Source organism: Leuciscus leuciscus (assembly GCF_965113295.1).
Source record: "Leuciscus leuciscus genome assembly, chromosome: 8".
NCBI classification, from domain to species: Eukaryota; Metazoa; Chordata; class Actinopteri; order Cypriniformes; family Leuciscidae; genus Leuciscus; species Leuciscus leuciscus.
In genome coordinates this window covers 36,879,108-36,904,470 of record NC_138732.1, presented here as the reverse complement: position 1 = coordinate 36,904,470, position 25,363 = coordinate 36,879,108, and the positions used below count along the sequence as shown (strand labels likewise).

The following is a 25,363-nucleotide window of genomic DNA, read 5'->3' as shown; positions in this document are numbered from 1 at the left end:
CAGGATAACAAGTGGTTAACAAGGGACACCTGAAATGGATTAATCACTATGACAACTAATGAGGGTAACTATAGCAACTAACAAGGTGGCATAGGGCACTGAACAAGGAAGTAAACTCAGAAACAATGGGGTACAGAACAAACTTCAAAACAAGAGTCCATAAATACAAAACCAAGACGGGGGAACACAGACCGGGAGAAGCGCCTTCCAAGGAGCGGTTTCCAGATGCTCCAAAACAGACCACAACGGAGGTGGAGAAGATGTGGACTTGGGGGTAGAATGGAGGGCCAGGTCCATGGAGGAGAGGAAGGACTTGAGATGGAAGTAGTGCAGGTAGCCAGGACAGAGCAGGCGGGTGAGCCGGTGAGACTAGGGAACTTAGAACGGCCTCTCTAGTTGAGACAAAACAGGCAGGGAGTTCAGTTGCGATATCCATGGTCGTATCTGACAAAGAGTGCTAGAGTGACCTCTTTGGTCGTTTAAGGGCGGACAAGAGGTTTATAGGTGACCTCCATGGTCGTGTCAGGGCAGGCAATTCGAGGACGACCTCCATGGTCGTGTCAGGGCAGACAGGCAGTTCGAGGACGACCTCCATGGTCGTGTCAGGGCAGACAGGAAGTTCAGGGATGACCTCCATGGTCGTGTCAGGGCAGACAGGAAGTTCAGGGATGACCTCCATGGTCGTGTCAGGGCAGACAGGAAGTTCAGGGATGACCTCCATGGTCGTGTCAGGGCAGACAGGAAGTTCAGGGATGACCTCCATGGTCGTGTCAGGGCCGACAGGAAGTTCAGGGATGACCTCCATGGTCGTGTCAGGGCTGACAGGACGTTCAGGGATGACCTCCATGGTCGTGTCAGGGCAGACAGGCAATTCGAGGATGACCTCCGTGGTCGTGTCAGGGCCGACAGGAAGTTCAGGGATGACCTCCATGGTCGTGTCAGGGCAGACAAGAAGTTCAGGGATGACCTCCGTGGTCATGTCAGGGCCAACAGGAAGTTCAGGGATGACCTCTGTGGTCATGTCAGGGCCGACAGGAAGTTCATGGATGACCTTTGTGGTTGTGTCGGGGCTGGCAGGAAGTTCAGGGATGACCTCTGTGGTTGTGTCGGGGCTGGCAGGAAGTTCAGAGTCGGCCTCTGGGGTTATAGCAGAGACATCAGGGGACACAGAAAGTTCAGGCATGGCCTCCGTGGCAATTACACACAGAAAATTCGGAGGAAAATGCCTACGCCTCAAGGAGAAACAGACGGAGACTGGCTGGAGACTCTGGCCTGGCGGCCATGTTGGCTGGAGACTCTAGTGTGGCGGCCATGTTGGCTGGAGACTCTAGTGTGGCGGCCATGTTGGCTGGAGACTATAGCGTGGCGGCCATGTTGGCTGGAGACTCTAGCGTGGCGGCCATGTTGGCTGGAGACTCTAGCGTGGCGGCCACGTTGGCTGGAGACTCTAGTGTGGCGGCCATGTTGGCTGGAGACTCTGGCGTGGCGGCCATGTTGGCTAGAGACTCTGGCGTGGCGGCCATGTTGTGAAAAGGCTCGGTGTGAGGCTACTACGGAAGTGCCGCATTCCTCCTCCACGACTCCCACAGTAAATAAAGAGCCACTCATTTGTAATGCCAGGTTAATTCCTCCGTTTTAGTCAAATGGGTCAGTTCAATAAAGTCTGTCACATCCTCCTCAATAGGACATTTTCCTTGATGGTAGTGATGGGACGGTTGATACCGGGGCTCCGATGCTCCAACGCAGTTTTCAAAGCACTATTGTCTCACACACTGTACCGATGCTTGTATTGTAATGACAATACCACATGATTGATGACATTTGAAGCTTCGAACGTCATGCAGTATCAGAAGGTCGGTTGTGCTGAACTGCTGGTTTGAAAAAAATGTGCACTTCGCAAGAAAACAAGTCTGACCACCAGATGTCGCTAATGCGCATTGTGTTAAAAGCTTCGAGTAATGAGCCGTTTTTCGGCACAATTTGATGAAAGCCTCAAACGCTTCAGAAAGCCTAGTTTTCCCATCACTACTTGATGGAGACACATGATCCTCTGTGCTGGATTAATTGTGGTCTGTGTAGCAGGAATTCAACAGCTTCACACAATGCAAAGACAACAATCGACAAACCAAGACTGAAACACAGGGGAATACATAAACCAGATAACAAGAGGTTAACAAGGCACACATGAAACGGATGAACCACTATGACAACTAATGAGGGTAACTATGGCAACAAACAGGGTGGCATAAGCCACTGAACAAGGAAGTAAACGCAGAAACAATGGGGAACAGAACACACTTCAAAACAAGAGTCCATAAACACAAAACCAAGAGAGGGGAACACAGACCGGGATAATGACAGTTGTACTGTATCTTTCAACTTACTTTCAATGTTCATTCAAGTTTATTCTGTAACTAGCATTAAAGAGGAAGGGATTGCTCCACTCTCCCGCTTGAACTGAGGCGTCTATACATCGATCTCACGCCACATCAAAGAGCGTCAAAACGGCATTTATTGTTTGAATTTCGTGATAAAATGGACAGAATTTAAGAGATTTTGAGAAGCTTTGTTTCTTATCGAAAGTAAACAAAACACAGAGCTTATTGTGATTATTGGTGGTTAATGAACTACAACTCATGTGTATCGAACCGAAAGACATGTACTAAAAATTCTGGGTACGAATACATGTACCGTTACACCCCTAGTAGCGACGATGAGTAAAGACCAATCAGGGACGGATTTACAGCAGAAGCACACTTGGATTGAAGAAAAGAAGCACATAACTGGAAGATCAGCACTCATTCACAAGGATCTAAATTCATGTATTTGACCAATTATTGTCATGCAGGTTGGAATTTTCTTCTTTCCCACAAAAAAACAAAAAACATTTTATGTCTCATTTGATTGGGTGGACCAGCTGTCAATATGAGTGGGCTAGTGCCACCGTGGCCCTTATGTAGCCTCACCACTGCTTTGATGCAATGGGAGTAGATTAGTTAAGGGTTAATAATAATGGGTCCATCCAGTATCTTTTAAACTACGTTACATAATGGTAAATAAACAAAAAGTTATAGATTGTGAATTTGAATATTTCTGATTATTTAACTGCTCAGCATAATACGTCAGTTTACTGTTAGTTTGAGTCCCGACTGGAGATTATTTCCCAGTCTTGTTTCTCTCCTCTCCCATTGCTTCTTATTTATTCAATTCTGTCCTATCTAGTCTTTACCTTTGTAAAGAAGCCCATAAATAATAAAAAATGTATTGGAATGGCCCACCAAAATTTGTGGGACTTCCAGTGCTACTTCCAGTGCTACATTAGAGAGATAATACATTCTCTGAGAGTGCATTTAGTTTTAACCTTAGCTCATTCAGCTGCAAACAATGCAACATGAAAGCGCTATGTATTTTAGAAAAAAAGGCTCATTACTATTACTGAAATTGCTGAGTAGAGCTACTGTCACAGTACGGAATACTGTAGTTCTGATAGTTGCGTCACTACTTTTATTCGTTTTTTTCAAGCAGAAAAAGAAGCAAAAGAATCTACATACGTGTTCTTGTCTACACTAGCTTACTAGAGTAAAGCAACAATGATAAGACAGGTGTTAAAAATAGAAAAATATTGAATTCACCTGGTATCGTTTTGTTGTCTCACCTTTCTGTTTGGTCACTTTACGGACTGTCATGGCAGCTTGTCGTTTCTGATATTCAGAAATTTCAAAACCTAAACAAAACCAACAACAACAGCAGCAGAAGATATGAGGGAAGATCACAAGAAAAGCAACTATTTTTGTGGCATTAATGACACATGGAAATGCTTTTGAAGCAGTAATGATGCATTAAATAAATACATACATGAGAATTTATGCCAATTTACCAATTTTTTCATCCTCTTGGACCATCTTGCGCTCCTCATGAAAAGCCCTCAGCCAGCGAATCTTCTCTTCTGGCTTCTTGGCCAGAAAGACGTGAATCTCTTCGCTGTCTCTGTTGTGCAGCTTGAACGCATTTTTCACACTAACGTTAAAGTCATCGTCCCGTCCATCAATAGCATCTCTCACTGCATACCTATCCATGTCAATACGTCCTTTGTAGTAAAGTATGTCCCGTCGTATCAGGTCCTGAGAAGAGATGCAGTGCTCACTGAAGGTAGCTTTCAATGACCACAAAAGAATCAAACTCATCTTTGCAACATGACTATGTTTAAAGAAAATACAGGCTGTATATGATTTACATCTACAGTAGTGGCAAAAGTGATGTTCATAGGGGATGAAAATTGAAATTTGAAATTTGACTGAGTGAAGAAAGTACACAGATATTATTGGGGGATTTCTAGGCGTTGTATTTCATGTTGTGTTTTTGTTAATCTTGATTTCATACAACTTGAGTGCTTTTTGGGGGGCGATAATAGAGTCTCACAGATGCACACGTCGCGTAGCCGTGCAGAGAAAACCAGCAGCCAAGGTCAAGAATTTCATTAAATAATACATTACATTTCAAGTTTGTTTTTCACTAAACTCTATAGTATTCCCCCAGAACACTTGGAACATAAGGCATGTGTTGCATGGGATCATTCTGTGATACTTTTTTAAAAAGCTTGATGCTGGTCACTATTCACTGCCATTATATGGATGAGCGCGAGCGGGAATTAGAATTAAAGAATTCTTATTTTGTGATCCATAAAAGAAAGAAGGGATACAGCACTAGAACAACACTAGGTTGAGTAAATGATGCCTTAATTTTCATTTTAGGGTGAACTAGACCTTTAAAGCCTGTGAACTTGATTTGCTGAAGGAGAGTTTCAAGATGTCTATAGAGCATTTGTAAGCTTCTGCGTCACTTGTAGCCTGAGCTTCATGACACGCATTTATATTGCATAAAATGTATGTGCTTGTGGCAGCTGGATGGAAGCAATGATTTATAGAAAAAAAGTTATATTTTAATTATTATATTTAAATTATTAGAATGTTTTTTTTTTTTTACACAGACCTATCCTTAATATCTTACTGGTTTTGTCCATGCAATGAAAGTTTGTGAGGTCCAATGTTGTGTTGGACCCCACTGACTCTCATTGCATAGATAAAAACAGTTGGAACCTTCTTCAAAACACCCTTTTTTGTTTGTTTTGCAGAAGTCAGGGTTTTTGAACAACATGATTGTGAGATGACAGAATTTTCAATGTAATCTGATACATACATGACTTCAATAAAAGTCATGATATTCTTTATATTCATTGCGATTAACATGAAAAATATTTTATGCAAAAGGAAAAACATACAAATTTATAGATGTTGTGAAAGAATGCTGATGGGGTAAAAGCATGTTGGAAAGTATTAACATGGGAAAAACAAAGACAATTGAATATATGACAAATTATATGTCTCACTTAGTGCAAAAGTGTGAATGCTAATTTTTAAAAAATACAAAAAAACAATGGAAAAGATGCAACGAGCAGATTTGTAGTAACGTATTTTGTATTATTATTTGGCAGATTTAGCATGGTGATGTCAGAGCGTGATACAGATCCTGTAAAGCATGTGTCTTAAATGCTTGAGAGTTGGCACCTCTAACTATTATATGTCCAATTGATTTCACTTGTAAAAGATCTGCAACTGCTAATTTGTGCTATTTCGTGTTATTTTAGATACATCATGTATGAAAAAATACAGATTTAGGATGCGTTTAGAATGCCGTTCTAATTTATAATCACATATTGATATTCAAATCTGGCAATGTAAATTAAGAAATGCTTATGAATTTAAATTAGTCTATGATAATTTTTATGATCAGTGTTTACACTTATTTATTTCTCTCATTGTTCATGCTGAAGACCTCAAATCCTTTTTCAAAGGGATCGCAATATATGTTGTAAATGCCATATACCTTTTTGCACAAGACCAGCTGATGATCAAAAAGGAAGAAGACTCGCTGCTGACTCCTGCCATAAGGCTGATATATCCACGACATCTCACCCGTGTAGATCAGCTCTGAACTTCTGTCCAGAATGTCATCACCCTAAGTAAAAACAAAACAAAACTTGGCAGTCAAGGCAGGCAAACTAGGATCGGCAGTAGACACCCTAAAGAACCTTTTATTAATAAAATGTGTTATTCCCAAAAAAGTTTGATTCCACACAACTTAACACACCTCCCAGTCCAACACTGAGGCTTGCCATTGAGCGATCTTGTCAATGTTCTCCAGTCTTCTTTTGCGCTCATTGATTTGCTGGGTGACGTTCCTCATGACTGCAAGCGCTGCTGCCACATAGCGGTAATCACTGTGGGGGGAAACATAAAGACCCACAGACTATTGATATATTATATACATATAGAACTCATAAAACATGGTTTGGACCTGAGTCACAGTAAAGACACAATCTGACCAAACTAATAACACACAAACAATTGTACACTGTAAAACTTAAAACTTGTCCTACCTAAAACTTTCTATTTGAGTTGACTTAAATTGTAAAAAAAAAATCTAGGAATTGTAAAAAAAAAATCTAGGAATTGTAGGAACTAAGAATTGTACTATTTGCATACTATGCCTTTGTTACTCAGAAAACCCTAGTCAATATAAATTGATCATATGAGGCAGAACTTAAACTGAATGAGTTGCATCAGATTTCTAGTTCCCAGCATGCTTTGCTTCAGACTCTAGGAGCAAATGTTGAAATTAAGTTATGTTGTGTGTTTTTGCACAAGCTTAATACGGGGGAGATTTGTAAGTGTTTAATGTCTGTTATGTTTGGTTTTCAAAGGGTCTCTATTGTGTCTGTATATTATTCGGCCTGTATTCCGGTCGAGGATGGGTCTGCAAACTCTAAAACTATAGACTGCTTTATTTAAACAGCAGGACCTGCACTGATAAAGTGGTAGTCTCTCTGTTAGTTAGAGATAGTTAGCTATGGCCAGCTGGATGATTGAAGCACTTCATTTACTGGAGTAACACTTACTTGGTCTTTTTAAGGCAATCGGTTTGCATGGTTTTAACAAGTAAATCAGATCACTGTCCAAGTAAATACAACTAAGGAATTCCAAATTGCAGGAAATGTTACATTAGTTAGCTCAACTTAATTAAATGAGTTGTTTTGGAATACACACCCAGTATACGCATGTAACTTTAAATGAATTTTTGTTAGAACTAAAAAGTGTTTTTTACTATATTCTTTTTTCCAAGTCAATCAGTTAGCAAGCTTTTTAAGTAAAGTTAACTAATTCGATTTTATACTGCACTTTTCAAAATGTTATTGACGAGATAGTAAGTTACAACTCTATTAAGTTTTCCTTTAAATGATATTATAGTTGTCCAAAAACATTGTTAATGTACATAATGACTTCACCCTAGGCTGGAAGAGTGTGTATAGGCATTTCTCTGGATTAACAAAAGTCTATGTTTCATATAGAGATAAAAATATATAGATCACCCTTTCTCTCCCTGTTTGCTCTGTTTTTTACAGCAAAACTCATTTACAGGTATGTCACTTTTTTCAATCTTGAAGTGAACCTTTTGCCTGTGTGTTGATTAGATTCACTGTTTTGGACTGCCACCTGTCTGGTGTGCATCATAGCCTATATTTGAAGTATGTTTAAGGTTTAAAATGGCATTTAGCAATGAGCAAAATAAATAGCACAGCTCATTTCCATAATGACCAATGCAAACTACCAAGAGCAGCGCAAATTAGCATAGGGTTGCAGCAAATTAAAAATAACATGGCTTGGTAATTGATATGTTCGGGTAGCGTCTTCCTTTGGCATTTCAAATAAATTAACATGAGTGGAGAAAATTCTCTCCCCTCTACCACACACTCTCCACGGTTCTTCCTCCTAGCAGCAACTATCGCAGCCATGTCAAGAGCTAAATGGGATAAGAAATGCTTTTTCAGTGTTAAATTATGGCACAAGCCCAATTATGGTAAATTGACTACCACAAACCTTAGAGAATCATGTTGCATGATTCATTTAAATACTCTCCACCCATAAATTTTGCATCTGAAAGTGAAACTCCTACGAATGCATTTGCAATAAGGTCAGCTGTAAAAATAACCCTGTCCACACCTTTTCAGGGCTAATTTCTCACTGCGTGTCTTTAGTAAATCCTGACAGTAGTTTTTTAATATCAAAAGAGGGTTTGTGCTGGTACAAGCAGTAAATAAAGATGGCCGTAATTTTCTTTCATGGTCTCTGGACCCCCTGAAGTAGCCTTGACTACCCCCTAGCCACCCCATGTGTTAGCAAAAACATAGTGAAATTTAGTGATGATACGGCTATTCTTAGCTTATTATATAAAGATCAAGACATCTCGTCTTACCACTCTGAAATTAACCAGTTTGTAGAGTGGCGTGATGCACGTACCACCTAATTGTGAATGTGAAGAAAACTGAGGAGATGATATTCGACCCAAAGTCAATTAAAGATCATAGCCCAGTACATATTCATAACGTTCCAATCACACAGGCATTCTCATATAAATATCTTGATGTTTATATTGACTGTTCTCTTATATGGCATGTTCATGTTGACAACTTGTGCACTCGGTTACAGAAAAGATTGTATTTTTTGAGAAGGCTCAGACTGTATGGTGTCAGTAGTAAAATTATGATGTTGTTTTATCAAGTTGTACTGGGGAATGTGATTAGATACGGAATACACCTATGGCATGGTCATTTGACAGTACAGTTGAAATCCAGTCCTGGACGTCTTATTCAAACGGCCATGAAAACCATGGGCAGAATAGAACCTTTTAATATCCAGACCCTGTACATAAAGTCTATGCTGAGGGAGGCATTTAAGATTCTGCATGATACAACACACACCTTGAACTGTGAGTTTGAAATGTTGCCATCGGGTAGGAGATTAAGAATGCCAAGTTGTAGATTAAACCGGTTTAAGAATTTGTTTAAGAATGCATAAGGATGTAGTGTAACAACACCCAGTTCTAGGAATGCACTAATATTTTGTTGGTAGTACCAGTTTGCAACAATTATTAGTTAACACTAAGTTGTTAACACTTCGGAAAAAATAATAATTCGTTGTTACACTACATCCTTATGCATTACTTTCTGCCAGGACTTTTACGTGCTTTTCCCAAACCACTGAAGTGACGTCGACGTCCGGGTTAGCAGTAGCATTAGCCATCAGGCAAGTGTTATTTAATAAACTCCTGAGGTACTTACAAACTTTCCAATGCCTCGTTTTATGAATACAGAACCTATTTGTACTACTGTAGAAGTTTGGTACCATTCTGGGCATTATTAGTTGGGTAATTTACGAGATCCATTAGAGGATCCATTAGCGCCTGCACTAAGCCATCCAGCTGATTTCTCTAAATAAGCTCTAACTTTAATAATGTTCAACCAAGGGAAAAAAGGCTTCTGAGGGGGTGTTTGGCTCGAAGTCATTGTGCAAAGGAACCTAGGTTTATTTTACTCCGAACCATCCTTTTAAACATGCAAAAAAGCATAATAGGTCCTCTTTTAACCAGTTTGGATGACGGCATAATCTAAAGTGGGCTGTGCTATCAGGACAAACCTGAAATATTTATAAACTGGAACAGATTTGAAGGGATGATTCAAAAATTGTATAAAAGTCTTATAAGCAGCAACAGAACACATTTGATGAAGGTTTTGCTGTTAAAGAAAAATTAACAAGTTACTAAATTCAAGGCTTCACTGTGAAAACTGAGTTTAGTCAGATGCGTTTGTCTGTAATTGTGAGTTCAATTTAGATCATAGCACATTTTAAGTAATCAATGCAGAAATCCTGATATTTTCAAAAGATTCACAAACTTAATTTTTTTACATGCGTGTGTTACCTATGTTCCTGTGCTGTGTACTTGAGTAACTCTGCAAGTTGTAGTGGGTACTTGCAGATCTTCTGCACAGGGGTGAGGAGGAAGCCATCAATGGCGATGTCGATCATCTGCTGGAGGAGGCGACAGGCTTCAAAAAAGTGCTGATAGCGCCCATCCTTCATCAGCTTGGAGAGCTCCATACAGGCATCAAGGTGGTTGTTGCAATACTCTGAATAGATCCAGAAACCGTCTTGCTGCATGGAAGACAGTCATTAAGGTCAGGACTGAATCAAATTAGACTTTTTAAAAGTTTTCATGAATCAGTTAAAAAGTTTGAATAGTCAATACCCAGCCTATGGAAGTAGAATAATGTCAAATGTTTTTGAAATAAAAAGCCTGTTGAATTGCACTACTTGAAAAAAAATAGACATTGCATTAACCATGCTTGCATTTTAATGCATTGTATTTTTAGTGCTTACATTTTTATGGGCTGAAATTCAACATGGTTGAATATTTAAGCTGCGAATATTTCAATTAAAAACATTTCAAACACCTTTTCATTATTAAAAATTCAATAATCCATATTCACCTTTCATATTTCACTTCCAAAATATTCAAACTGTTTAAAAATATAACCAATAATATTCAACAGGCAATTTTCGGTCCATTTTATTTCGCTTTGCAAATTCGCTTCCACAAATTCAGTGGTTCAAATTCGACAGTAAATTCAACATTGACGTCCAGGAACTGCAGGAAAAGCAGTAGATTGCCGAGCATACTCTCCATCTGCTGTTAGTCGACCTCACCAGCAGGAGGTGCAAAAGCGCTTGTTGTTGACGAAGACATTCATTCATAAAATGAAAATGATTATCTGTGTCAGTATATGCGGAAAAGATGATAAACACACAAAAGCTGTGTTTATGTTTCATTCAATAACTTCATTGTTACTTTCCCTGTGTATTCTACATGTAGAATAGCTTTCTCTACCATGAACAGGATTATAATCGGTTTCCCTCAATACCTCACACTCAAGGATTTCCCTTCCGTTGATACAGTGATATGAAATACCAATCTTGCACCTTATTGGGGAAGTAGGCTGTAGGCTATTATATAGGCTACAGGCAAGAAGATGGACTCAGAATATGAACTTAACGCGCAAAGTTTCATGCTGAGCGTTTCGTGATATACTGGCATAAAATCAACACATACATATAGTATGCATACGTGTATTGCATTAGCTTAAACTGTCACAGCACTTGCATATTGTCCTCCTATTGTTAGTTTAACTGTAAATCGCTTTGGATAAAAGCGTCTGCTAAATGACTAAATGTAAAAATTGGCTTGACATTGGACATTCGCACATTTAGGGACCGTCTCTAAAGTCGCATACAACATTGTTTCTAACTTCAATAGCAAACTTAAATGTATTTGAATAAATATCAAAAATCCAAAGGGTGCGCATTATGCCTGACACTAAATTAACACTTTACATTTGGTTTTATGACTGTAAGTCGTTCTATTCAAATGCTATCGGAGTTAGAAACGTGTATACCAAAGTCGTATACACTTTAGAGACGGTCCCTAAATGTGCGAATGTCCAACATCAAGCCATCTGTATGCCAATCTATCACTGGGAAACGCTCAGCATTAAGCTTTGCGCGTTATTCTGAGTCCATCTGCTTGCCTGCGAGTTTGGTCTTTTACATCACTGTAGTCCATTAAGCTACGTTAAGTGTTGTATATGTCCAGCAGGGGAATCCTTAAGTATTGAGGGAAACCCTAATAGCCTGCATGCAGCACATCCACAATATAAATTTAAGGCAACTAAACAACCAAGAGAAATATATGTAAACCTCAAAAATGTAACATTGGATCTGTATATCCGCATTGGGGAATAACATTATAATCTCGTTCACGGTAGAGAAAGATGCATGTAGGCTACACAGGAAAAGTAACCGTGAAGACACTGAATTTAACATAAAACAGCCGTCATAATAATCACAAATACACTTACATTGCTGTAAATGAGTTTTATGAATGAATGACTTGTTCTAACTGTTGCTGGTCTTCAACACGCGCTTTTGCACCATCTGATGGTGAGGTAGACTAACAGCAGATGGAGAGTATGCTCGGCAATCTACTGCTTTTCCTGCAGTTCCTGGACGTCAATGTTGAATTTACTGTCGAATATGAACCACTGAATTTGTGGAAGCGAATTTGCAAAGCGAAATAAAATGGACCGAAAATTGCCTGTTGAATATTATTGGTTGTATTTTTAAACAGTTTGAATATTTTGGAAGTGAAATATGAAAGGTGAATATGGATTATTGAATTTTTAATAATGAAAAGGTGTTTGAAATGTTTTTAATTGAAATATTCACAGCTTAAATATTCAACCATGTTGAATTTCAGCCCATAAAAATGTAAGCACTAAAAATACAATGCATTAAAATGCAAGCATGGTTAATGCAATGCCTATTTTTTCAAGTAGTGCAATTCAACAGGCTTTTTATTTCAAAAACATTTGACATTATTCTACTTCCATACCAGCCATTATATACTGTACATGCTTGAATTTTTCTAGATTTATTATGAAAGAGCTTGTAGGTACTACAGCTAAAAATGGCTATAATTTCAAATAAGATGTTGTTAATATCAAGTCATACGGAAATTTACTCACATGTTCCAGAAAACATGGTCCAATTTCACTAAGATGGGGATCCTCAATGTTGTACTGTTTCTCCAAGTCCCGCACAAATCCCATTTGAAATCTGTAGATTTCCTCAATGTTACCAAAAATCACTTTCAGTTGGTCATCATTGAACATGTCAATCCTCTTTCGGCACTGCCTCAAGTAGCCCTACAGAGAGAAACACCTTCAGTTTAGCATTCTGCAAGCCCCAGACAAGTAAATCAAGTGATGTCCACCACAGACCAACCGTGAAAGTGTGCGGAAACTCATTCTTCCTAAATGATTATGTCTCTTCAGTAACCTTGGATTCATATGGATTATTTTTTACAATACTACAAAGAATGTTTTGAAGCATCAAAGTTTTGGTGGAATGGACCTCAATGAAGGGACAGAAATATCTCAGGTGTCATTAAAATTATCTTCATTTATGTTTCGAAGACAAATAAAAGTCTTACTGGTTTGGAATAAAACGAGGGGGAATAAATTATGGCAACTTTAATTTTTGGGTGAACTATCACTTTAATCTCTCAATGATACCAAGAGGTCAACAATCATAGTCATCTGATAATGGCAGCAGTACCTCACATATGTCCTTCAGGTGTTTGATATAGTGACGCTCAGTGCTCATGATCTCATTGATAACGTTGGCCCTCATCTGATCTCGGTTCTGAAGTGGTTGGCCAATGCACAGGCAGCCGTTGCTCGGGTCAGTGTGTCCATTCTGCACCTCACTGGCACCCTCAGTTGATTCTGTGGCCACATTTTCCTGGTTAACCCATAGCTGGCAGAAAAAACAAGAAAAAAAAACAGAGGCATAGAGTCATACATTATACAATATTTCCAAGCTGTGAGTTTTGCAACGGGGAACAGGTCTGACCCCAAATTCTCACTGGGATTGAGATAGGGCTTGCTGACTGACAGACAGTTGTTTGGACTGAGAAGTTTGGGCAATTAAAGGTCCCATAGTACAATGGTTACAAAAATGCAAATTAATTTCTCTGCAGAGTTCCACTGAAGATAGTTGTTCTTTAACCATTTCGACTGGACACTTCTTATTCCAAACGAATGACGACTGAGTCTTGCTCTCATGGCCTTGGTAATAAGACCAAATATGTGTCTTTGGTCTGGGTCTCAGCTTATGGTTTCTTAAGAAACCACACATTGTGGCACGGTGGCACCGAAGCTGCTTCTAAAGTAGCATATATGCAGTTCACATATAGACTTTTTATGTTTTAATGGGGCTCAGAAATATAATGGTGGCATAAATCGATTTAAATAGGAATCACAATCCTGGGAAACAATGAATCACACTCTTGAATGTTATATTACGATATTATGTCTTGGATTGTTTCCATGGTGGGTCAGTGCCAGTATATTTTGTGGTTTTTATTGCACTGAGAAGGCCTAGAAGGTTATGGAAAAGGGTGATGTTTCAATTCTGTTTTTAAAATACACTGAATAAATAGAAAAAATTATGTACTTAAAAAAAAGTAACTGATATTGTTATTTTGATTAGATAATCATCGAGTGTTCTAATATAGAAGCAAATAAAGTGAGACACTATACATGTAATATACATTTATGCAATTTTAATGCTCTGGCCTTTGCAGATATTTAAAGATGGCCATCTTTAAAGGGATACTTCACCTCTGGAAAGATGAATGTGTATTTAAAATAGGTCATTTATGTAGAAGAAATGTGAAATTATTTTTTGAATTTGGAGCTTTCTAGACTGAGAAAAGCCAGAAAATGTATTTTTGGCTTATGTGGATGAAAGACAACAACTCCCAGAATGCACTTGCTTTGCTGCCCTAGGAGGACTCTCCCAAGCCACGCCTACCGGTTAGAGAGCGCAGTTGAAAACAACAAGGCTAGGCTACTAGTGAGACTCTGACGAGTTTTCCCGGGATTTCGAGATCGCCCAAAATGTCCGGGATTCGGCTTTTGCGTTCTACAGTCGCCATTGTGTTTACTGTGGCGAGCAGGACGAGGCTGAGGGGCGCGGGAGAACGGTGCGAGGCCGGTGGCGTGATTACTGAGACGCACCGGTCTCATAGGCTTTCTCTCACGGAGGAGCGGGAATTTTCTTAGCACTGTTAAAACGCACATCAACCGATCACTTGTTTAGCGTTCATGTAAACACTACATTCAAATTCACCAGTCGGAATGAATTCAGTTAGATTGAAACAAAAGGTGTGCATGTAAACAATGAATGGCGACTGCAGAAAGCAAAAGCCGAATCCCGGACATTTTGGACGATCTCGACGGCCGGACATGTCCGGGAAAAAGAGGATGGTAACCTCCTCTCCTACTACTCAGCTTTCTCCACAGAACAAGAGCCTGCTAGCTTAGCTTCCAAAGAAAGACGGCTGACACTATGTGTACATTCTGTGAGTGAGATCCCACCTCCTATGGGCGGGTTGAAAACATGCGGGACAGCCCCTCCTACTGGCTGTAGTCTTTAGCCTCTAGCCAAAAAATCCTCTGATGACGCAAAATGACGATTTTTGCGTCATCGGAGGATTTTTTCCAGACAAAAAATACATAAATCTCTCATCTCAGGGGGATATGAGGGTGGAAAGCACGGTAATTCGAAAATACTACAGGTTTTCTACTAATACAAAGCTTAATGCTAAATCCTGAAGTATCCCTTTAAGCATAGCAGACTCATACAGTACATAGCAGGATTTATATGAAATGGTAATACTTTACAATAAGATTACATTTTTAGGTTAATAAATGTTGTAGTATTGTTCATTGTTAGTTTGTTAATTTCAACATTTACTACTACATTTGAAATTGAGTTTTAATTTTAATTAAAATTCCTTAGTTAATGTACTATGAACTAACATGAATGATCAAGGTAAAATTGTCTAGTTCAAATATGAATACATGCATGTATATACTAGTTCATGAAAGCTAGCTAATACATCCTTGTTAACAAATAGGACTTGCAAAGTGTTACCTATGAAATGTACGTATATTTCTAGGTTATAGCTAAATAATTATAGAGTTATAGCTATTTTAATGTTTAAATTATTTTCTGTAGAATTCGTTCTGTAGAACTTCTCATTTTAATATATTTATATTTATATATTTATTTCATACAGCACATTTCAGTTCAGCACTGTTTTACTTGGAGTGTTATTTTTTTTTATATCCAGTTATCGGCACGTATACGGTCAAACCTAAATATCGGTATCGGTAAAATCCACTATCGGTCGACCTCTAGTCTTGTCATAGTCTGGGTTTCAGAGCCTCTTAAAAAAGACCACTGACCATCTCCATTTCACAAGTCACCCTTGCATGGCCTACTAATCACTAAGAAAGCCGTTCCCATCAGAAAGATTTGCTTGAGCGTCTAAAACCATGTTCCCAGTCAAAAAACAGCTTAATACGTACCAATGCCTGTGAATTTCCTTTTGGAATTATTAAGAGTATTTTAAATCGTACACACTTGTTGCATTACAAATCTTGGCATCTAAAAAGATGCAAACATAAAATGTTTTATGTCAGGATGCTGCCTGGCAAAAAAGAGAAGATGGTTCTAAATGAAAAGCAGCTGCTAACATTTATTTCAACATGAGGCCTGTGATTTGGAGGCTACTACAAAACTGATCCAAAGCAGCACATGTAATGAAGAAACATGTTGGATGCGTATGTTCTAAATCTACTTGAAAAGCTATGAAACACACTAACAGCGTGATTTCAATTGGATGCTTTAAAATGCTTTGTGAGAGACGGCTGTGTTGACAAAATCAGCAGCACTTGATGAGATTTGAGGAGCTGGGAACGCACCTTTGCTGTTGTGTTATGGAACCTTGGAGTTGCTATAGGGTTGATATAGAAAACTGGTTTTGTGTAAGGTTGAGGAGGGTGGGGATCAACCTTTGGAAAGAATGACAAAAATACACTGTTTTAATTTACTCTTGTTGTGGAAGAATAGAAATGGAACAGTGAGATGGAAGTGGCTTGGCAACACTGACTGCGTTCATTTCAAAGTCCAGACAGACGCATCTAATCAGGATCAGTGTCCCCAGACCTCATTTCTTCACTTGAGACCTTGAGCCGCATCACAATTAACTAATAAGATCAATGACCTTATAAGATGAGATGAGAGAGTTAGTACAAAATGTGGCTGAAACCTACCCTCACAAAGCTGGCGGGGAACCAGCCCTCCTCGTCATCGATTTGACCCCACCACCAGTCTTTATTGGAGGCATCCAGGACTTTGATGACGTCTCCCGCCTTAAACGCCAACTCCCTCTCGGCCATCGTCACGTGATCCCATACTGCCTCTGCGCTGACCACTGAACCTCCGCTGATCAACTGTAGACAAATACAATGACCATGATGGAGAAGCATTCATTCTTTTGCGCACGTGACTGTTTCGAAACACACTCTTCCATGCCTCAGAAAAACAGTCCCATTTCAAACTCATGCCACCGGTGGAGCCAGTGTTGCTGTGTTGGGGTATTCAGTAGCTCTTGCAAATACAGCCCAATGTTTTGAACGCATCACAATTGTGTCTGCTCATTAAACTATGATAAGTGAAAATGTTTCCTCAAAGCTACAGCTTTGTGCCTTATCACAGGGGTTCATATTAGTCCCATATTATCTTAGGGTATATAATATGCAGAATAAGCCTAAACCACGCATTCTTGCAGTGATTCACAGGCTCATTTATAATCTACACATGCAGTGCAACAATTTCTTGTCCTTTATGGCATCTATCTGCTTATTAAGTTGTGACGTAAGGAATGCTGTTTCCGGGTCCTCTGTTTCAAGTGAGAATAGTGATGGGTCGATCATGGACAAATCATCATTTTGAACAAATCTTTAATATGACTCAGGAACAACGAGTTGTCTCAGAGGCCAATTTGTTCATTTTGCATTGACTATTGCACAAAATCCCATAGGATCTGCACAGGAAACAGAAATTATTAGTTCACTTCGGGCATGAGTCATTTGTTCTTTTGTCACGTGACAGCTATATTGGATACAGAAATTAGTTAATAATTCCCAACCTTCCTTACAATCAAGCATGTAGTAATTTTTTTTTGTTGTTTTTTTTTTTTTTGCGTGATGCGTTTCTGGTCACACATTGCTTACAGTTTATACATTTGTGAATTTCAGTCATGATGGTTCTTTTCCAAAACTCACGATGAACGTACAACTCAGACCCGAAGACTCTGGAGGTGAACTAATTTCGTTTTCCGGTACAGACTGCATTCAGCCTATGGGGATGTGACGTGACAAAAGAACAAATGACTCGGATCGAGAGGTTAGGTGAACTAACAGACTGTATAGCCTGAAGACCCAGCTAAGCAATGAAAGACAGTCTCTGTGCTCACGGCATCATGGACACCAATATTTTAACGATTCATAAAAGATTAATAATTATTAATAATTAATCATTTTGTGGCCATCCGAGATTTTGCTATGGAGACAAGTCACTTACTATTCTCACCAACTCATCATGTCTTTTTTAAAATGTATATATAGTGTAGTGCTTAAATCAAGGTTTACCAAGGTGTTCAATTTACCTGACTTTTCATATCAACAGAAAAATATACTGGGATAACCTGGCTTCTCTTGAGACTCCCCAGTTTCAGAGCGGTCATAGTTAATGATATGCTAAAGCCCGTCGGCCAGTTAGTTTGTGACGCAAGAAACACCAGCGATTTCAAACCGCGTTTTTGAGAGTGTCTTTGGTTCACTGGAGTTTTAAGGAAAAAATACTCAGGAATGGTGTTAAAGGAGAACTCCGGTCAATTTTAACATTGAGCTCATTTTTTTGTAAATTTGGAGTGCTGTCAGTACAGAGAACAACGACAAAAATCGGTGTTACCTACACCGTGTTATCCTCTTTTTAAAATTTGCACCCTGTTGACTTCAATGGGGCACGTTTTAAATCTGCTTTTAGCCTCTTAACATCCTTGATGTGACATTACAAGTGCCCAGCCATTGTGAGTGATTCCTTCAGAGTGAACGCGGTGAATCTGACTGCAGTAGATGTGAAAGATATTAATAAAAATGAAGTTAATTCAGCCAGCGCACATACCTGTATTTTCTTCCTGTTTTCGGTCGAAGTCCACAGTAGTTGATTGTCGAATTCACGCGCAAAGGTTTAGTATCTATGATCACGCGCGTGAACTCGACAATCGACTACTGTGGACTTCGACCGAAAACAGGAAGAAAATACAGGTATGTGCGCTGGCTGAATTAACTTCATTTTTATTAATATCTTTCACATCTACTGCAGTCAGATTCACCGCGTTCACTCTGAAGGAATCACTCACAATGGCTGGGCACTTGTAATGACACATCAAGGATGTTAAGAGGCTAAAAGCAGATTTAAAACGTGCCCCATTGAAGTCAACAGGGTGCAAATTTTAAAAAGAGGATAACACGGTGTAGGTAACACCGATTTTTGTCGTTGTTCTCTGTACTGACAGCACTCCAAATGTACAAAAAAATGAGCTCAATGTTAAAATTGACCGGAGTTCTCCTTTAACATGAATTTGCACATGGTTTGTCTTAAAGCATATTAAAAACACCACATATAAACAACATTAAACACTTGATTTTCACCACAGGTAGTCTTAAATGAAGTTCAAAACGTAGGTTCGGGAGGAGCCTAAACATTCAATCATCATTACGAGCATACTATATGAGCAGCAGACACCACGTCATCTCATTGACAAATTCTTCCGGCAACCCTTCTCCTCCAGTAAATTATCTCTATCCTCTTATGTTAACTCGGAGCTCAAGCCGAGCCTCGGGTTCGAGCCTCCTCCAAGGACAGCAAGCCAAGTTAGTTTACTATTAACCTTTAAGGCTGAACGGGCAGGCGAACTAGTGAAACACTGATTGCTCAGCTTTCTTTCTTAAACCGAGCAACTCATGTGATATAAACAGTAAAACACACAGCAGGAGGATTCTTGATTGGCTGTTTGTACAGTATATGGCTCCTCTGACAGTGTCACCTCGAGCATGAGTGCAGTCAATGCATTTGTCGATGGTTGTCTCTGATCTCCCTTGCTGCGTACAGCAGCCACAGGTACAGCACATTAGACTCCAGCCACAAATGCCCGAAGCCTTCTCTGGGCCAAGACTGCAAACAGCATATGCCAAAGACCCGATGTACATAACCACAAGTACATAACTACAAGAAGATCAAACACATACTCTGCAATTATCCGGATGATTAATGCCAATAAATATCCTCTCAGGCATTTAGCAAGTGATTTTAGACTGTTCTGTGAATGTAGCCTAAATTATTAAAAATCCAGAAGAACTATGTCAACAGATCATAATATTAAGACAACTTCAAAGTCGCCTCTCATTATGGAGTCACAGGATTCCAGTGAATGTAATGGAATTATTGTTACATAATCGGCCTCTGTTCCCTTCATGTTTCTGCATACGGTATGCGGTAATGAATGCTATCTGACGTAGCACCAAGCGCATATGAACACACAAAGATGTCAAAACTCAAAAAAGGAATGAGGAAACATGTCCTCTATCTATCATTTCACATCAATGTGCTATTCTGTCAGATTCATGGAGACTTTCTTATCTTTTAGGAAGAAAAAATTCACCTTACTAAAGCTGACTAAAGAGAACTTCTACAAAGGAAAGCATTTCATTAACATCAAATTAGAATGAAAATAAGGAACTTACCATGTCTTTAATGGGTAGAAATTTGCTTAGAATTTGCTTTGAAATTTTACGGAAAATTCCATTAGCCCAAATTCCAACATCCTCACTGAAGAGTCAGTTACTAAACGGTGAAAAATATTATGTAACAGACTGGCGTCCTGAGAGTCAGGGCCAATCAAAGATGCACAAAATTGCCAAAGACAGGTGTACGCATTCAGACACATACGCAACATTTTAAACATATGATGTGTCTTTTGAAGCATAAGACTGTCAACCATCTATCTAGACTAAGTAAACAAAACTAAAACAGTTTAGAAAACAGCTCCTAGCCCCTGTCAAGCTTTTCACTGTAATGCTGTGGAAACTGACAATTCACAACTTGCCAAAATGTGGCACCACGTGTACTGGCATGTGATCACAGCTCTGATCAAACATGATAATAACAGATTCCCAGAATGTATGTCTCTATGACATCTGGCCATAGCCTATCTATAACCCTTTGACTGTAATTTTGCCTCATTATATTTTGGAAGGACTCTGGCTTAAATAAGCTAAATGCATATTATCTGACCTCCTCTGAAGCAAGACTGCACAGTATTTTATCTCAAATTCATGGTTCATAGTTCATAGACATGGTTCATGGAAATGGTTCATAAATATCTTCAGAAATAACTGATAGCAATTATTCTAGCACAAATATAACGTGTCTTGGCGTGGTTTTAGAGCATTGTCCATGAATATTAATAACCCTTATGTTCAAAATCATTCACATATTACACACACGTAGGTACGCGAAGAACACACACTTCAAATTGTAACTGTAAAATATATTTTACCATATCCACCGCTGTATAGAGTAGAATCGCAGATACGAGGATTCGCAGATACGAGGACTCGTGAAGCAGCCTCAGATGTTTCCAGGACAAGAAACAATCACAGATCTTTGTGTCTCTTTACGACTGTGTGTCAGTCATGCTGAAGATCCTTCAGTTGGAGCCCATGAAGATTATAAGAATCACGTTGACCAGCAGTAGAAAGGCGATAACAGCGAACACCGCCACCGTTTGCACGTCCAAGGTCATGCTGCAGTGCTGCGAGATTCGCGAAGCTGATGTCAAACCTGTGATCAGTAGCCTACAATTATAAATGCATCCAGCCTCATAGATATGCATGCAAGAGGTAAAAAACACGACACTCCGGCTATGTCTCAAACCCTAGTGAGCTGCCTACCTAGACAGCATATTTGGGCTGAGCATCTGCGCGCACCTGTAATGTCCGGCAATGCTGTGTTGCTAGGCAAGTACGCAGCTCGCCAGGTTTTGAGATACAGATCTGTTTCTCTCTGTGCCTTACACGCCAAGACACGCACATATATGCCTCATCCTCACCATCATCTTTATCGGCATCTTTAGTCGTCAAAACAGCAGCGGAAATCAGCGCGAGGAGTCACTATTCACAGTGCTTATTCTATAGCACAGATGACGCGCATCTGCGTTCAACCAACCAGATCCCGCGTGCGTGATGATACACCCTCACCATGGAAACACTGTCATTAACATTAACAAACATTCAGACTCTATTATATAAGGCCTAACACACCGTTTGTCAATGTGCATGCAGTTAATAATATTACGGACTTATTAATGAAGTATGAACAGGTTCAAGTTAAGCAGTTCAAATGTGCAAGACATAGATCTAAGATCCCACAAATGATTTACAGAGTGTGGATACCGAATATCAAAAGTGAAATGAATGAACTCACCATTCACCAACAACCATCCTAAGCCTTTTCTTTTCACTAGCCTATATATTAAAAAGAGAATCGTCTGACAATTTAATAACTTAAAGGTGCTGTATGTAACTTTTTCACTCTACTAAAGCATAAAAATACCATAATATGTTTGCAGATATTTAGGAAACATGCTGAGTTCACATACTCGTTTCTCGGAAAAACACTTCTACTTCCAGTTATTTTACTTTGAAATTTGAAGTGTACTTTGAAACTCAGTGTATTGCAGCCAGCAAACAAACTGGGTCACAGATTCGAGAACGAGAGCATATTAAAATGTGGATAAATCACCTCATCAACTTACAGTGTGTGTGCAAGTCTCCTCGCCTTTCATTGTCAATAGGGGTTATGCGCAACATACTTCCGGGTTCTACAAAACAGATATAACTACTTCTGGTCGTCAGCTACTGAGGTAAACACAGCGTAGGAATGATCGTATTGCTAAACGGACTTCCAGAGCCCCGAGTACTCCGTTAGATAAAGGATTTAAGTTTTACGCCTCCTCATTTATTCATGATTATGAAGGTATGTAAGTTAGTATGTAGCTTTTGCTAATGGCACCCGATGTAGAGTTAGCTAACTATCAGAAAGTTAGTTTAGACTTGTATGCTATCATAGTAGTTTAACCTTTAATATTTGCTTGCAGACGATTAAAACAATCAAATGAAGACTGCATTTAATTTTTTTTATAAATTTTTTTTTTCTGATACTTAAGCATTCGTGACATTTTAATTAAAACAGAAATAAGATTTGTTTTCTAAAAAAGCGAAAAAGAAATTACCTCAGAGATCACCTACTGCTGCAGATGCGTTCGGTAGTGCAAACCGGAAATGCTTATACCTGTTTTCCGGTTCGAACGTTGGGCGTTCGGCATTACCCCCATTGCGCTAAAACTGGCAACCCACTTGAGCGTCCAGTCTGAGGAGGAGGGGGCGGGGGAAACAATGTTCTCCGATATTTTGAATTTGGACTGCAGTACCTATTTCGACCACTAGCTGTCATTCTTGCAGACTGCACCTTTAACATAATATCTCGTAACATTGAGAAACTTTCTAGTAATTATTTATTACCAGTAAATCTACAGTCAATTCCACTCGATTTCTATGTGCAGACATGCCAAGTTTTTGTCATCTGTACGTTGGAAAATCCACGTGACAATTACAAGTGACTTTTGTGTGAGCAGTGCTTCATAAATCGCTCCAAGTCAAGTCAAGTCATCTTCATTTATATAGCGCTTTTAACAATGTAGATCGTTTCAAAGCAGCTTTACAGAGACAAGCGTATAATTTAAGGTAACAGAGATTGTTTTGGCTTTATAGCGGTTCTTTAATAGAGTTCATTTCAAGCTAAAGTTATTTTTGATTGATTTGCTTCCGTCGCAACGATCATTTGTTATTAAATTAGGGGCCGCTAAGACGACACCATTCTCTCTACACAGACTTTAAACGCTACACTAATAACAATAGAAAATCGACCTTTTTGTACGTGAAATTTTGCGAATGTAACCTCACCTTAAGACCGTCTTACTGATTTTGTGGTGAATTTTGTCTTCCCTCTTTGGCTCTGTCCCAAATGGCACCCTAAACCGGTCTTCCTAGTCTGCACTTTCGCCACGTAATGCCACTTTGACTGTCGGAAGTCTGTTGCTGAACTCGCTTCAGGGCCTTTAAGGCTGCTACCTGACTGCCTAATCCTAAAGGCCGTGACACACCGAGCCAACGTAAAATAATTAGTGGTGACGAAGCTGACTGCATGCATACTGCGGCTGCGTCTCAACCTGACAACCAACCCATCGCTGACGGATGCCGATTCAACCTGCTCACCAACCACAGGCTTGGTATGTCTGAGCCTTAACCTCACAACTAGTCCTAAACCTAACCATACTCGTGAATGAGGGGAGTATAAATCTGGAAGTCAGTCATTTTTTTGCCACCACTCCAGCCCGTGTAACAGTCACACTTTTGTTCATCATGAATAGCCAGAAGTAAAAAGCTAAACGAACACCATGGTCACATGACCTCAACATCACCATCATTAAGCTTCTGACAACTGTTTCATTCTTAATTTTTGAAAAACATTTTCCCTGAAAGTTTGAAGTAGAATCGTGTCATTTTAAACACAACAAGGCAGTGATCTTAGTGAGAGAAAAGCTCTTGGGACAGATCCTCACCGATGACCTTGCACCAATCCCTATGGCCAACTATGAATGCGTCATGCCAGGACCAGCTGGGACTTAAATGCAGTTTTAACAAGAAGGATGTTCGTGCTTAAGGCCACTTATAAGCTAGTCGCGTACTATTGGCTCAATGGCAGCTCTACCTTCATGTTTTGCTGGACAGAACACAACCCTTCTCTTGCCCTCTAATGCCTGTGTGATGTATCCCAATCAGTTTCACACCATGTTCGTTCATCTAGGCCAGAGGAGAACTGGTCCCCTGACTGAGCCTGGCTTCTCCCAAGGTTTTTGGGAATTTGGCTTTACAGTAGAATTTGAATCTCTTATTTGATCAACTTTGAACCAGAATTCTGTACTGTGAAGCTGATTTTAAACTATTTCTATTGTATAAAGAGCTATGAAAATAAAGCTGATCGTTTTAACAGATAATTGATATTCATGGACAAGGAATAATAGTCCATACACATAAAAAAAATTAAAATAAATAAATAAAATAAACCCTATCAGTTTCTGTTTATCTTGAGTTAAAACCTGCTAATAGATGATCTTACTTCTTTACACAAACTACACTGCAAAAAAAAAAAAAAAATGCTTTTCTTACTTAGTATTTTTGTCTGGTTTCCAGTCCAAATATCTAAAAATTCTTAAATCAAGATGCATTTACTAGATAAGTAAAATTAAATAAGATATTATGTCTTGTTTTCCGGGGGAATTAATAAATAAAAAATGTTTTGCTTAAAACAAGCAAAATTACCTGTCCATGGGGTAAGAAAAATAATCTTAATTCAAACAGAAATAAGATTATTTTTCTTACCCCATGGAGAGATAATTTTGCTTGTTTGCTTGTTTTAAGCAAAAACTCGCTTAAATTTGATTTATTTCCCCATAAAACAAGACATAATATCTTATGGCATCTTGATTTAAGATTATTTGTTATTTTTGTATAAATTTTTTTTGGACTGGAAACAAGACAAAAATACTAAGTAAAAAAACAAACATTTTTTGCAGTGTATAAATGTCACCCAACTGAATGTGTGTATTGTGTTGTTTCACACAGTACACTATAAAAAATTAAAAATAAAACGGTACAAAAGCTGTCACTGGGGCTGTACCCTCAGGTACACCATTGTACCTAAAGAGTGCATATTAAAGGTACATATTGCTACCAAAAATTTACATATTAGTACCTAAATGGTACATATTATAAAATGTTTAAAGGTTACTATCCCAGTGACAGCTTTTGTACCAT

General features: G+C 39.0%; 1 protein-coding gene across 7 annotated transcripts in view; it reads right to left on the bottom strand.

The window, feature by feature from the left end:
* Positions 1-25,363, bottom strand: part of arhgef9b (Cdc42 guanine nucleotide exchange factor (GEF) 9b) — a 68,567-nt gene that overhangs the window by 14,031 nt on the left and 29,173 nt on the right. For 2 of the 7 annotated variants that reach the window (XM_082178273.1, XM_082178271.1), the window contains exons 5-13: positions 16,634-16,813; positions 16,283-16,372; positions 13,065-13,265; positions 12,473-12,652; positions 9,814-10,046; positions 6,148-6,277; positions 5,884-6,015; positions 3,878-4,121; positions 3,656-3,724 (exon numbers count right to left, since the gene is read on the bottom strand). In XM_082178273.1, coding sequence (XP_082034399.1) covers positions 3,656-3,724; positions 3,878-4,121; positions 5,884-6,015; positions 6,148-6,277; positions 9,814-10,046; positions 12,473-12,652; positions 13,065-13,265; positions 16,283-16,372; positions 16,634-16,813 — 1,459 coding nt within the window. Of the gene's footprint in view, positions 1-3,632; positions 3,725-3,877; positions 4,122-5,883; positions 6,016-6,147; positions 6,278-9,813; positions 10,047-12,472; positions 12,653-13,064; positions 13,266-16,282; positions 16,373-16,633; positions 16,814-20,985; positions 22,360-25,363 lie in introns of those variants that run through there. The other 5 variants (XM_082178274.1, XM_082178275.1, XM_082178277.1 and 2 more) reach the window with 4 other exon arrangements.